Consider the following 15,933-nt stretch of genomic DNA (forward strand, 5'->3'; position numbering starts at 1 on the left):
AGACTCCACCGTGTCCTCTGTCTCGAAGGATCGGGACAAGGCATCGGCACTCACGTTTTTGTCAGCAGGAGCTCAAACTGGAACCCGGCGAAGAACACCGACCACCTGGCCTGACGGGGGTTCAGCTGTTGGGCCGACTGGAGATTGGTGAGGTTCTTGTGGTCGGTAAATATCAGGATGGGGTGAGCTGCGCCCTCTGGTAGACGTCTCCCCTCCTCCAGGGCCAGTAACTCCCAATCCCCAATAGAGTAATTGCGCTCTGCGGAGGGAAAAAGTCTAGATTAATGGCCACAGGACATGGGCCGCACGGCCGTAGCAGAGTATCAGCCGGCCACTCAACCCTGTACCAAGTCTGTACTATGTCCAAGCACAAGGGCAGCTTCAATAGTCCAGACAGTAGCAGCAGCTCAGGCACAGGTGATGCAAAACGTGGCAGGAGGTACCAGGCGTGGCAGATGACACCAGATGTAAGACATAAGACAGCAGGCGTAGCAGACGCTACAACACGACTCCAACACTAGAGAGGGCACAGGAACAAATACAGCACGGGATACAGGAACAAATACAGCACGGGATACAGGAACACTGGGAACAGGATACGACTAAGGCCCCATTTACAAGACTAACAGGAATACAAACAACGCTCAGTCAAGGAGTGGTAGGGCAGGTCCCTTTTTATAGTCCCGGATGATCTGGGATTAATTATTTAATTCTTTACATGTGCACGCGCTGGCCCTTTAAGGCCGGGGACGAGCTCGCGCGCACACCCTAGTGGTCACTGCTGGGCAGGACGGTCGCATGTGCTGGCATCTCCGGGAAGGGGGACGTCGGCGGTACAAACCTGAGAGTGTCTGCGCTGTTTCTCCTGCTCGGACAATTGAGTTATGCCCATCTGCACAGGTACTTCTTTTGGAACGACGGGGGAAGGCAATAGGGGTCTCTCGAACGCGGGTGCCCGTCTGTAGAAACATTTCTCCCGCCGAACCTCCTGAGCACGTTCCTGGATCCTCATGTTGATCTTGGTTGTCAACAGGATAAGAGAATCCAGGGTGAAAGGAAGATTGCGAGCTGCCAGCGGGTCTGTGATGTGCGTGGGCAGTCCCTGCCACCCAGGCCTCATTGTGCCGCGCCAGCTCTGCCGCCAGTGCACAGAATGAGATTCCTACCGTCAGCTCCCCTTGATTGAGGGTTAGCAGAGTGACGGTACGAAACGTCTCTAAAAACAATGCTAGATCCGTGAATTCCGGGCCCTCCCATTCCAAGATGGGGTTCGCCCAAGCCAGGTCCTTGCCGGCGAGAAGAGACATGATAAAGGCCACCGTGGCCTCCTCAGAGGGGAAGAGATGAGCCTAAAATGGGAGGTACATTGGCTGATAAAGCCTCTACAGGCCCCGGGATCTCTGTCATAGCGAGGAAGCGAAACTATGGAGGCAGGAGGGGGGACAGGCAGGGGGGTGACAGGCAGGAGGGGGGACAGGCAGGGGGGTGACAGGCAGGAGGGGGGACAGGCCTGAGGGGTGACAGGCCTGAGGGGTGACAGGCAGGAGGGGGGACAGGCAGGGGGGTGACAGGCGGGAGGGGTGACAGGCAGGAGGGGGGACAGGCAGGGGGGTGACAGGCGGGAGGGGTGACAGGCAGGAGGGGGGACAGGCGGGCACAGGCGGGAGGGGTGACAGGCAGGAGGGGGGACAGGCGGGAGGGGTGACAGGCGGGAGGGGTGACAGGCGGGAGGGGTGACAGGCGGGAGGGGTGGCAGGCAGGAGGGGTGGCAGGCAGTGGAACGGCAGCAGCATCCGGAGGAGAGGCAGGAGGATAATCCAAATGGATGGTGATAGAATTTACTGCGAGTAGGAGATGATCCTGGCAGGCACGCAGGTCATGCAGCACGCAGGGCATGGAGCACGCAGGTCATGGAGCACGCAGGTCATGGAGCGCGCAGGTCATGGAGCACGCAGGGCATGGAGCACGCAGGTCATGGAGCACGCAGGTCATGGAGCGCGCAGGTCATGCAGCGCGCAGGTCATGGAGCACGCAGGTCATGGAGCACGCAGGGCATGGAGCACGCAGGTCATGCAACACGCAGGGCATGCAGCACGCAGGGCATGGAGCGCGCAGGTCATGGAGCGCGCAGGTCATGAAGCGCGCAGGTCATGGAGCACGCAGGTCATGCAGCACGCAGGTCATGGAGCACGCAGGTCATGGAGCACGCAGGTCATGGAGCACGCAGGTCATGCAGCACGCAGGTCATGCAGCACGCAGGTCATGGAGCGCGCAGGTCATGCAGCACGCAGGTCATGGAGCACGCAGGTCATGCATGTCCGTTTGCATCAGCTGAAATGCCGTTTTAGGCTGGCCAGCGGGTTCCAAGCCCTGAGCGTATTGTCACAATCTAGGGGTATGTGGATCCACTAAGCCGCTCTGCCGTAGCGGTGTGGCAGCTCGCCAAACAACAGTCTATATAAAAGTCTATGTCAAGTCCTAGCACGAGTACCTGAAAGAGTCCAGACAGTAGCAGCGACTTTGGCACGGATGCAGTTTGACGGGACAGCTGACACCAAACGTGGCGGATGATACTAGATGTGGCAGCTGACACCAGACATAGCGGATGATACCAAACGTGGCGGATGATACAAGACATGGCGGATGATACCAGACGTGGCAGCTGACACCAGACATGCATGATACCAGACGTGGCAGCTGACACCAGGCATGCATGATACCAGACGTGACAGATGATACCAGACATGCATGATACCAGACGTGGCAGCTGACACCAGACATGCATGATACCAGATGTGGCAGCTGACACCAGACATAGCGGATGATACCAAACGTGGCGGATGATACCAGACATGGCGGATGATACCAGATGTGGCAGCTGACACCAGACATGCATAATACCAGATGTGGCATCTGACACCAGACATGCATGATACCAGACGTGGCAGCTGACACCAGGCATGCATGATACCAGACGTGACAGATGATGCCAGACATGCATGATACCAGACGTGACAGATGATGCCAGACATGCATGATACCAGACGTGGCAGCTGACACCAGGCATGCATGATACCAGACATGGCAGCTGACACCAGACATGCATAATACCAGACGTGGCAGCTGACACCAGACATGCATGATACCAGACATGGCAGATGACACCAGACATGCATGATACCAGATGTGGCAGCTGACACCAGACATGCATGATACCAGACGTGGCAGCTGACACCAGACATAGCGGATGATACCAAACGTGGCGGATGATACCAGACATGGCGGATGATACCAGATGTGGCAGCTGACACCAGACATGCATGATACCAGACGTGGCAGCTGACACCAGGCATGCATGATACCAGACGTGACAGATGATACCAGACATGCATGATACCAGACGTGGCAGCTGACACCAGGCATGCATGATACCAGACATGGCAGATAACACCAGACATGCATGATACCAGACGTGGCAGCTGACACCAGGCATGCATGATACCAGACATGGCAGCTGACACCAGACATGCATAATAGCAGACGTGGCAGCTGACACCAGACATGCATGATACCAGACGTGGCAGCTGACAACAGGCATGCATGATACCAGACATGGCAGATGACACCAGACATGCATGATACCAGACGTGGCAGCTGACACCAGACATGCATAATACCAGACGTGGCAGCTGACACCAGACATGCATGATACCACACGTGACAGATGACACCAGGCATGCATGATACCAGACGTGGCAGCTGACACCAGACATGCATGATACCAAACGTGGCAGCTGACACCAGACATGCATGATACCAGACGTGGCAGCTGACACCAGACATGCATGATACCAGATGTGGCAGCTGACACCAGACATGCATGATACCAGATGTGGCAGCTGACACCAGACATGCATGATACCAAACGTGACAGATGACACCAGACATGCGTGATACCAGACGTGGCAGCTGATACCAGACATGCATGATACCAGACGTGGCAGCTGACACCAGGCATGCATGATACCAGACATGGCAGCTGACACCAGACATGCATGATACCAAACGTGGCAGCTGACACCAGACATGCATGATACCAGACGTGACAGATGACACCAGACATGCATGATACCAGATGTGGCAGCTGACACCAGACATGCATGATACCAGACGTGACAGATAACACCAGACATGCGTGATACCAGACGTGGCAGCTGATACCAGACATGCATGATACCAGACGTGGCAGCTGACACCAGGCATGCATGATACCAGACATGGCAGCTGACACCAGACATGCATGATACCAAACGTGACAGATGACACCAGACATGCGTGATACCAGACGTGGCAGCTGATACCAGACATGCATGATACCAGACGTGGCAGCTGACACCAGGCATGCATGATACCAGACATGGCAGCTGACACCAGACATGCATGATACCAAACGTGACAGATGACACCAGACATGCATGATACCAGACGTGGCAGCTGACACCAGACATGCATGATACCAGACGTGACAGATGACACCAGACATGCGTGATACCAGACGTGGCAGCTGACACCAGACATGCATGATACCAGACGTGGCAGGAGGGTTATACACCTGGGTATTTATGTAGGCAGGAGGGTTATACACCCGGGTATTTATGTCGGTAGGAGGGTTATACACCTGGGTATTTATGTAGACAGGAGGGTTATACACCCGGGTATTTATATAGACAGGAGGTTTATACACCCGGGTATTTATGTCGGTAGGAGGGTTATACACCCGGATATTTATGTAGACAGGAGAGTTATATACCCGGGTATTATGTAGGCAGGAGGGTTATACACCCGGGTATTTATGTAGGCAGGAGGTTATACACCCGGGTATTTATGAAGACAGGATGGTTATACACCCGGCTACTTATATAGACAGGAGGTTATACACCCGGGTATTTATATAGGCAGGAGGTTATACACCCGGGTATTTATATAGGCAGGAGGTTATACACCAGGGTATTTATATAGGCAGGAGGTTATACACCCGGGTATTTATATAGGCAGGAGGGATATACACCCAGGTATTTATGTAGACAGGAGGGTTATACACCCAGGTATTTATGTAGACAGGAGGGTTATACACCCAGGTATTTATGTAGACAGGAGGTTATACACCCGGGTATTTATGTAGACAGGAGAGTTATACACCCGGGTATTTATATAGACAGGAGGTTTATACACCCGGGTATTTATGTCGGTAGGAGGGTTATACACCCGGGTATTTATGTAGACAGGAGGGTTATACACTAGGGTTTTTATATAGGCAGGAGGGATATACACCCAGGTATTTATGTAGACAGGAGGGTTATACACCCGGGTATTTATGTAGACAGGAGGGTTATACACCCGGATATTTATGTAGACAGGAGGGTTATACACCCGGGTATTTATGTAGACAGGAGGGTTATACACCCGGGTATTTATATAGGCAGGAGGGTTATACACCCGGGTATTTATGAAGACAGGAGGGTTATACACCCGGGTATTTATATAGGCAGGAGGTTATACACCCGGGTATTTATATAGACAGGAGGTTTATACACCCGGGTATTTATGTCGGTAGGAGGGTTATACACCTGGGTATTTATGTAGACAGGAGGGTTATACACCCGGGTATTTATATAGGCAGGAGGGTTATACACCCGGGTATTTATGTAGACAGGAGGGTTATACACCCGGGTATTTATATAGGCAGGAGGTTATACACCCGGGTATTTATATAGGCAGGAGGGTTATACACCCGGGTATTTATGTAGACAGGAGGGTTATACACCCAGGTATTTATGTAAGCAGGAGGCTTTTACACCCGGGTATTTATATAGACAGGAGGTTTATACACCCGGGTATTTATGTCGGTAGGAGGGTTATACACCTGGGTATTTATGTAGACAGGAGGGTTATACACCCGGGTATTATGTAAGCAGGAGGGTTATACACCCGGGTATTTATATAGACAGGAGGTTTATACACCCGGGTATTTATGTCGGTAGGAGGGTTATATACCTGGGTATTTATATAGACGAGGGTTATACACTTGGGTATTTATGTTGACAGGAGGGTTATACACCCGGGTATTTATGTAGACAGGAGGGATATACACCCGGGTATTAATATAGGCAGGAGAGTTATACACCCGGGTATTTATGTAGACAGGAGGGTTATACACCCGGGTATTTATGTAGACAGGAGGGTTATATACCTGGGTATTTATGTAGACAGGAGGGATATACACCCGGGTATTTATGTAGGCAGGAGGGTTATACACCCAGGTATTTATGTAGACAGGAGGGATATACACCCGGGTATTTATATAGGCAGGAGGGTTATACACCCGGGTATTTATATAGACAGGAGGGTTATATACCTGGGTATTTATATAGACAGGAGGGTTATACACCCGGGTATTTATGTAGACAGGAGGCTTATACACCTGGGTATTTATATAGACAGAAGGGTTATACACCCGGGTATTTATGTAGGCAGGAGGTTTATACACCTGGGTATTTATGTAGACAGGAGTGTTATACACCCAGGTATTTATGTAGCCAGGAGGGTTATACACCCGGGTATTTATGTAAACAGGAGGGATATACACCCGGGTATTTATGTAGACAGGAGGGTTATACACCCGGGTATTTATGTAGACAGGAGGGTTATACACCCGGGTATTTATATAGACAGAAGGGTTATACACCCGGGTATTTATGTAGACAGGAGGGTTATACACCCGGGTATTTATATAGACAGGAGGGTTATACACCCGGGTATTTATGTAGACAGGAGGGATATACACCTGGGTATTTATATAGGCAGGAGGGTTATACACCCGGGTATTTATGTAGACAGGAGGGATATACACCTGGGTATTTATGTAGACAGGAGGGTTATACACCCGGGTATTTATATAGGCAGGAGGGTTATACACCCGGGTATTTATATAGACAGGAGGGTTATACAGCCGGGTATTTATGTAGACAGAAGGGTTATACACCCGGGTATTTATATAGAGAGGAGGTTATACACCCGGGTATTTATATAGACAGGAGGGTTATACACCCGGGTATTTATGTAAACAGGAGGGATATACACCCGGGTATTTATGTAGACAGGAGGGTTATACACCCGGGTATTTATGTAGACAGGAGGGTTATATACCTGGGTATTTATGTAGACAGGAGGGATATACACCCGGGTATTTATGTAGGCAGGAGGGTTATACACCCAGGTATTTATGTAGACAGGAGGGATATACACCCGGGTATTTATGTAGGCAGGAGGGTTATACACCCGGGTATTTATATAGACAGGAGGGTTATATACCTGGGTATTTATATAGACAGGAGGGTTATACACCCGGGTATTTATGTAGACAGGAGGCTTATACACCCGGGTATTTATATAGACAGAAGGGTTATACACCCGGGTATTTATGTAGGCAGGAGGTTTATACACCTGGGTATTTATGTAGACAGGAGTGTTATACACCCGGGTATTTATGTAGCCAGGAGGGTTATACACCCGGGTATTTATGTAAACAGGAGGGATATACACCCGGGTATTTATGTAGACAGGAGGGTTATACACCCGGGTATTTATGTAGACAGGAGGGTTATACACCCGGGTATTTATATAGACAGAAGGGTTATACACCCGGGTATTTATGTAGACAGGAGGGTTATACACCCGGGTATTTATATAGACAGGAGGGTTATACACCCGGGTATTTATGTAGACAGGAGGGATATACACCTGGGTATTTATATAGGCAGGAGGGTTATACACCCGGGTATTTATGTAGACAGGAGGGATATACACCTGGGTATTTATGTAGACAGGAGGGTTATACACCCGGGTATTTATATAGGCAGGAGGGTTATACACCCGGGTATTTATATAGACAGGAGGGTTATACAGCCGGGTATTTATGTAGACAGAAGGGTTATACACCCGGGTATTTATATAGACAGGAGGTTATACACCCGGGTATTTATATAGACAGGAGGGTTATACACCCGGGTATTTATGTAAACAGGAGGGATATACACCCGGGTATTTATGTAGACAGGAGGGTTATACACCCGGGTATTTATGTAGACAGGAGGGTTATACACCCGTGTATTTATATAGACAGGAGGGTTATACACCCGGGTATTTATGTAGACAGGAGGGATATACACCTGGGTATTTATATAGGCAGGAGGGTTATACACCCGGGTATTTATGTAGACAGGAGGGATATACACCTGGGTATTTATGTAGACAGGAGGGTTATACACCCGGGTATTTATGTAGACAGGAGGGATATACACCTGGGTATTTATATAGGCAGGAGGGTTATACACCCGGGTATTTATGTAGACAGGAGGGATATACACCTGGGTATTTATGTAGACAGGAGGGTTATACACCCGGGTATTTATATAGGCAGGAGGGTTATACACCCGGGTATTTATATAGACAGAAGGGTTATACACCCGGGTATTTATGTAGACAGGAGGGTTATACACCCGTGTATTTATATAGACAGGAGGGTTATACACCCGGGTATTTATGTAGACAGGAGGGATATACACCTGGGTATTTATATAGGCAGGAGGGTTATACACCCGGGTATTTATGTAGACAGGAGGGATATACACCTGGGTATTTATGTAGACAGGAGGGTTATACACCCGGGTATTTATATAGGCAGGAGGGTTATACACCCGGGTATTTATATAGACAGGAGGGTTATACAGCCGGGTATTTATGTAGACAGAAGGGTTATACACCCAGGTATTTATATAGGCAGGAGGGATATACACCCAGGTATTTATATAGACAGGAGGGTTATACACCCGGGTATTTATATAGACAGGAGGGTTATACACCCGGGTATTTATATAGACAGGAGGGTTATACACCCGGGTATTTATGTAGGCAGGAGGTTTATACACCCAGGTATTTATGTAGACAGGAGAGTTATACACCCGGGTATTTATATAGACAGGAGGGTTATACACCCGGGTATTTATATAGACAGGAGGGATATACACCCGGGTATTTATGTAGACAGGAGGGTTATACACCCGGGTATTTATATAGACAGGAGGGATATACACCCGGGTATTTATGTAGACAGGAGGGTTATACACCCGGGTATTTATATAGACAGGAGGGATATACACTCAGGTATTTATATAGACAGGAGGTTATACACCCGGGTATTTATGTAGACAGGAGGGTTATACACCTGGGTATTTATGTAGACAGGAGGGTTATACACCCGGGTATTTATATAGACAGGAGGGTTATACACCCGGGTATTTATGTAGACAGGAGGGATATACACCTGGGTATTTATGTAGACAGGAGGATTATACACCCGGGTATTTATATAGGCAGGAGGGTTATACACCCGGGTATTTATATAGACAGGAGGGTTATACAGCCGGGTATTTATGTAGACAGAAGGGTTATACACCCAGGTATTTATATAGGCAGGAGGGATATACACCCAGGTATTTATAATTTATATAGACAGGAGGGTTATACACCCAGGTATTTATATAGGCAGGAGGGTTATACACCCGGGTATTTATGTAGACAGGAGGGATATACACCCGGGTATTTATATAGACAGGAGGGTTATACACCCGGGTATTTATATAGGCAGGAGGGATATACACCCAGGTATTTATGTAGACAGGAGGGTTATACACCCGGGTATTTATGTAGACAGGAGGGATATACACCCGGGTATTTATGTAGGCAGGAGGGATATACACCCGGGTATTTATGTAGACAGGAGGGATATACACCCGGGTATTTATGTAGACAGGAGGGTTATACACCCGGGTATTTATATAGACAGGAGGGATATACACCCGGGTATTTATGTAGACAGGAGGGTTATACACCCGGGTATTTATATAGACAGGAGGGATATACACCCGGGTATTTATGTAGACAGGAGGGTTATACACCCAGGTATTTATATAGACAGGAGGGTTATACACCCAGGTATTTATATAGGCAGGAGGGATATACACCCAGGTATTTATATAGACAGGAGGGTTATACACCCGGGTATTTATATAGACAGGAGGGTTATACACCCGGGTATTTATGTAGGCAGGAGGTTTATACACCCAGGTATTTATGTAGACAGGAGGGTTATACACCCGGGTATTTATGTAGACAGGAGGGATATACACCCGGGTATTTATGTAGACAGGAGGGTTATACACCCGGGTATTTATATAGACAGGAGGGATATACACCCGGGTATTTATGTAGACAGGAGGGTTATACACCCGGGTATTTATATAGACAGGAGGGATATACACTCGGGTATTTATATAGACAGGAGGTTATACACCCGGGTATTTATGTAGACAGGAGGGTTATACACCTGGGTATTTATGTAGACAGGAGGGTTATACACCCGGGTATTTATGTAGACAGGAGGGTTATACACCCAGGTATTTATATAGGCAGGAGGGTTATACACTCGGGTATTTATGTAGACAGGAGGGTTATACACCCGGGTATTTATGTAGACAGGAGGGTTAAACACCCGGGTATTTATGTAGACAGGAGGGATATACACCCGGGTATTTATGTAGACAGGAGGGTTATACACTCGGGTATTTATGTAGACAGGAGGGTTATACACCCGGGTATTTATATAGACAGGAGGGTTATACACCCGGGTATTTATGTAGACAGGAGGGTTATACACTCGGGTATTTATGTAGACAGGAGGGATATACACCCGGGTATTTATGTAGACAGGAGGGTTATACACCCGGGTATTTATGTAGACAGGAGGGTTATACACCCGGGTATTTATGTAGACAGGAGGGTTATACACCCGGGTATTTATGTAGACAGGAGGGTTATACACCCGGGTATTTATGTAGACAGGAGGGATATACACCCGGGTATTTATGTAGACAGGAGGGTTATACACCCGGGTATTTATGTAGACAGGAGGGTTATACACCCGGGTATTTATGTAGACAGGAGGGTTATACACCCGGGTATTTATGTAGACAGGAGGGTTATACACCCGGGTATTTATGTAGACAGGAGGGATATACACCCGGGTATTTATGTAGACAGGAGGGTTATACACCCGGGTATTTATATAGACAGGAGGTTATACATCCAGTGTTTCTCTGTATTAGGGGGGTGTACATCCGGGGTCTCTCTGTATTGTGTATTACGTCACAACTAGGGGTGGGGTATACACGGGTATTCTCTGATGCATGAAGGGGGCGGGTTCGGTCACGTGACTGTAGGGGGCGGGTTCGGTTATGTGACGGCAGAGGGCGGGTTCGGTCACATGACGGCAGGGGGCGGGTTCGATTCGTAACAGCAGGGGGCTGGTTCGGTCACGTGACGGTAGGGGGCGTGTTCGGTCACGTGACGGTAGGGGGGCGTGTTCGGTCACGTGAAGGTAGAGGGCGGGTTCGGTCACGTGACGGCGGGGGCGAGGCAGAGACCCGGAAGTATATATTCGCTGTCAGGATCGGACAGGAGAAGCGCGATGAACTCCAGGAACCCGGGGAGCGAACTGAGTAATAACCGCAGCTCCTACTGCATGTCGGGAGTGCGGGGGTCGGTGGATACTGGGAGTAGTAGTGCGGGGGGGGGGTCGGTGGATGTCGGGGGCGGTGGATGTTGGGAGTAGTAGTGCGGGGGTGGTGGATGTTGGGAGTAGTAGTGCGGGGGGGTGGTGGATGTTTGGAGTAGTAGTGCGGGGTCAGTGGATACTGGGCGTAGTAGTGCGGGGGGGGTCGGTGGATGTCGGGGTCGGTGGATGTTGGGAGTAGTGCGGGGGGGGGGGGTGGATGTTGGGAGTAGTAGTGCGGGGGGGTCGGTGGATGTCGGGGTCGGTGGATACTGGGAGTAGTAGTGCGGGGGGGTCGGTGGATGTCGGGGTCGGTGGATACTGGGAGTAGTAGTGCGGGGGCGGCGGTGGATGTTGGGAGTAGTAGTGTGGGGTCAGTGGATACTGGGCGTAGTAGTACGGGGGGGTCGGTGGATGTTGGGAGTAGTAGTGCGGGGGGGGGTCGGTGGATGTCGGGGTCGGTGGATGTTGGGAGTAGTAGTGCGGGGGGAGTCGGTGGATGTCGGGGGTCGGTGGATGTTGGGAGTAGTAGTGCGGGGGCGGCGGTGGATGTTGGGAGTAGTAGTGTGGGGTCAGTGGATACTGGGCGTAGTAGTACGGGGGGTCGGTGGATGTTGGGAGTAGTAGTGCGGGGGGGGGTCGGTGGATGTCGGGGTCGGTGGATGTTGGGAGTAGTAGTGCGGGGGCGGCGGTGGATGTTGGGAGTAGTAGTGCGGGGTCAGTGGATACTGGGCGTAGTAGTACGGGGGGGTCGGTGGATGTTGGGAGTAGTAGTGCGGGGGGGGGGTCGGTGGATGTTGGGAGTAGTAGTGCGGGGGCGGCGGTGGATACTGGGAGTAGTAGTGCGGGGGGGGTCGGTGGATGTCGGGGTCGGTTGATACTCGGAGTAGTAGTGCGGGGGGTGGCGGTGGATACTGGTAGTAGTGCCGGGGGTCGGTGGATACTGGGAGTAGTAGGTCGGTGGATGTCGGGGGCGGTATATGTGAGTCCTTGATTACTTATAGTTCTGGAGTTGTAATTGGTGTTTCTGGGATCTGTAGTTCAGCTGTGGATAGTAATATATAATGTTATGGGGTCGGGATCACTCCCATCATCCACATCAGTGAAGTTGAGAGCTGTGACCTGTCTGTGGAGCGCGTGGGGCTGGTCTCTGCTGTTTGCTCTCATTATCTCTGGGGCCGGGGTCACTCTGGTGGCGGATATTCACCTTCTGTACATTAGACCCTGGGGGAGGGGAATTACAATATTTCTGATAAGTAATGTGTGATACGTGTGGTGCAGCGGCTCCAGCTCGGCCGTCTTATTATATGACTGATATAAGATCCCGGAGCTCGGTCTTCTTATTATATGGCTGATATTAGGTCCCGGAGCTCGGTCTTCTTATTATATGACTGATATAAGATCCCGGAGCTCGGTCTTCTTATCATATGACTGATATAAGATCCCGGAGCTTGGGCTTCTTATTATATGGCTGATATAAGATCCTGGAGCTCGGTCTTCTTATCATATGACTGATATAAGATCCCGGAGCTTGGGCTTCTTATTATATGACTGATATAAGATCCCGGAGCTCGGTCTTCTTATCATATGACTGATATAAGATCCCGGAGCTCGGTCTTCTTATTATATGACTGATATAAGATCCCGGAGCTCGGTCTTCTTATTATATGACTGATATAAGATCCCGGAGCTCGGTCTTCTTATTATATGGCTGATATTAGGTCCCGGAGCTCGGTCTTCTTATCATATGACTGATATAAGATCCCGGAGCTTGGGCTTCTTATTATATGGCTGATATAAGATCCTGGAGCTCGGTCTTCTTATTATATGGCTGATATTAGGTCCTGGAGCTCGGTCTTCTTATTATATGACTGATATAAGATCCCGGAGCTCGGTCTTCTTATCATATGACTGATATAAGATCCCGGAGCTTGGGCTTCTTATTATATGGCTGATATAAGATCCTGGAGCTCGGTCTTCTTATCATATGACTGATATAAGATCCTGGAGCTCGGTCTTCTTATCATATGACTGATATAAGATCCCGGAGCTCGGTCTTCTTATTATATGACTGATATAAGATCCCGGAGCTCGGTCTTCTTATTATATGGCTGATATAAGATCCCGGAGCTCGGTATTCTTATTATATGGCTGATATAAGATCCTGGAGCTCGGTCTTCTTATTATATGACTGATATAAGATCCCGGAACTCGGTCTTATTATATGACTGATATAAGATCCCGGAGCTCGGTCGTCTTATTATATGACTGATATAAGATCCCGGAGCTCGGTATTCTTATTATATGGCTGATATAAGATCCTGGAGCTCGGTCTTCTTATTATATGACTGATATAAGATCCCGGAACTCGGTCTTCTTATTATATGACTGATATATGATCCCGGAGCTCGGTCTTCTTATTATATGGCTGATATTAGGTCCTGGAGCTCGGTCTTCTTATTATATGACTGATATAAGATCCTGGAGCTCGGTCTTATTATATGACTGATATAAGATCCCGGAGCTCGGTCTTCTTATTATATGGCTGATATAAGATCCTGGAGCTCGGTCTTCTTATTATATGGCTGATATAAGATCCTGGAGCTCGGTCTTCTTATTATATGGCTGATATAAGATCCTGGAGCTCGGTCTTCTTATTATATGGCTGATATATGATCCCGGAGCTCGGTCTTCTTATTATATGGCTGATATATGATCCCGGAGCTCGGTCTTCTTATTATATGACTGATATTAGGTCCTGGAGCTCGGTCTTCTTATTATATGGCTGATTATATGATCCCGGAGCTCGGTCTTCTTATTATATGACTGATATAAGATCCCGGAGCTCGGTCTTCTTATTATATGGCGGATATAAGATCCTGGAGCTCGGTCTTCTTATTATATGACTGATATAAGATCCCGGAGCTCGGTCTTCTTATTATATGACTGATATAAGATCCCGGAGCTCGGTCTTCTTATTATATGACTGATATTAGGTCCCGGAGCTCGGTCTTCTTATTATATGTCTGATATAAGATCCCGGAGCTCGGTCTTCTTATTATATGACTGATATAAGGTCCCGGAGCTCGGTCTTCTTATTATATGGCTGATATTAGGTCCTGGAGCTCGGTCTTCTTATTATATGACTGATATAAGATCCCGGAACTCGGTCTTCTTATTATATGGCTGATATTAGGTCCTGGAGCTCGGTCTTCTTATTATATGGCTGATATAAGATCCCGGAGCTCGGTATTCTTATTATATGGCTGATATAAGATCCCGGAGCTCGGTCTTCTTATTATATGACTGATATAAGATCCCGGAGCTCGGTCTTCTTATTATATGACTGATATTAGGTCCTGGAGCTCGGTCTTCTTATTATATGACTGATATAAGATCCCGGAGCTCGGTCTTCTTATTATATGGCTGATATAAGATCCTGGAGCTCGGTCTTCTTATTATATGACTGATATAAGATCCCGGAGCTCGGTCTTCTTATTATATGGCTGATATAAGATCCCGGAGCTCGGTCTTCTTATTATATGACTGATATAAGATCCCGGAGCTTGGGCTTCTTATTATATGGCTGATATAAGATCCCGGAGCTCGGTCTTCTTATTATATGGCTGATATAAGATCCCGGAGCTCGGTCTTCTTATTATATGACTGATATAAGATCCCGGAGCTCGGTCTTCTTATTATATGACTGATATAAGGTCCCGGAGCTCGGTCTTCTTATTATATGGCTGATATAAGATCCCGGAGCTCGGTCTTCTTATTATATGGCTGATATAAGATCCCGGAGCTCGGTCTTCTTATTATATGGCTGATATAAGATCCCGGAACTCGGTCTTCTTATTATATGACTGATATAAGATCCCGGAGCTCGGTCTTCTTATTATATGACTGATATAAGATCCCGGAGCTCGGTCTTCTTATTATATGACTGATATAAGATCCCGGAGCTCGGTCTTCTTATTATATGACTGATATTAGGTCCCGGAGTTCGGTCTTCTTATTATATGACTGATATTAGGTCCTGGAGCTCGGTCTTCTTATTATATGACTGATATAAGATCCCGGAGCTCGGTCTTCTTATTATATGACTGATATAAGATCCCGGAGCTCGGTCTTCTTATTATATGACTGATATAAGATCCCGGAGCTCGGTCTTCTTATTATATGACTGATATAAGATCCCGGAGCTCGGTCTTCTTATTATATGACTGATATTAGGTCCTGGAGCTCGGTCTTCTTATTATATG

At 48.4% G+C, this 15,933-nt stretch overlaps 1 protein-coding gene across 2 annotated transcripts in view; it reads left to right on the forward strand.

Moving 5' to 3' along the window:
• The first annotated feature begins 793 nt into the window (after positions 1-793).
• Positions 794-15,933, forward strand: part of DERA (deoxyribose-phosphate aldolase) — a 50,543-nt gene continuing 35,403 nt past the window's right edge. Inside the window, exon 1 of one of the 2 annotated variants that reach the window (XM_075848677.1) lies at positions 794-900. In XM_075848677.1, the coding sequence (XP_075704792.1) occupies positions 885-900 (16 nt within the window). In that variant the 5' untranslated portion in view covers positions 794-884. Of the gene's footprint in view, positions 901-11,506; positions 11,616-15,933 lie in introns of those variants that run through there. The other variant, XM_075848676.1, reaches the window with a different exon arrangement.

Source organism: Rhinoderma darwinii, unplaced genomic scaffold (genome assembly GCF_050947455.1).
Source record: "Rhinoderma darwinii isolate aRhiDar2 unplaced genomic scaffold, aRhiDar2.hap1 Scaffold_4458, whole genome shotgun sequence".
In the NCBI taxonomy this organism is placed as follows: Eukaryota; Metazoa; Chordata; class Amphibia; order Anura; family Rhinodermatidae; genus Rhinoderma; species Rhinoderma darwinii.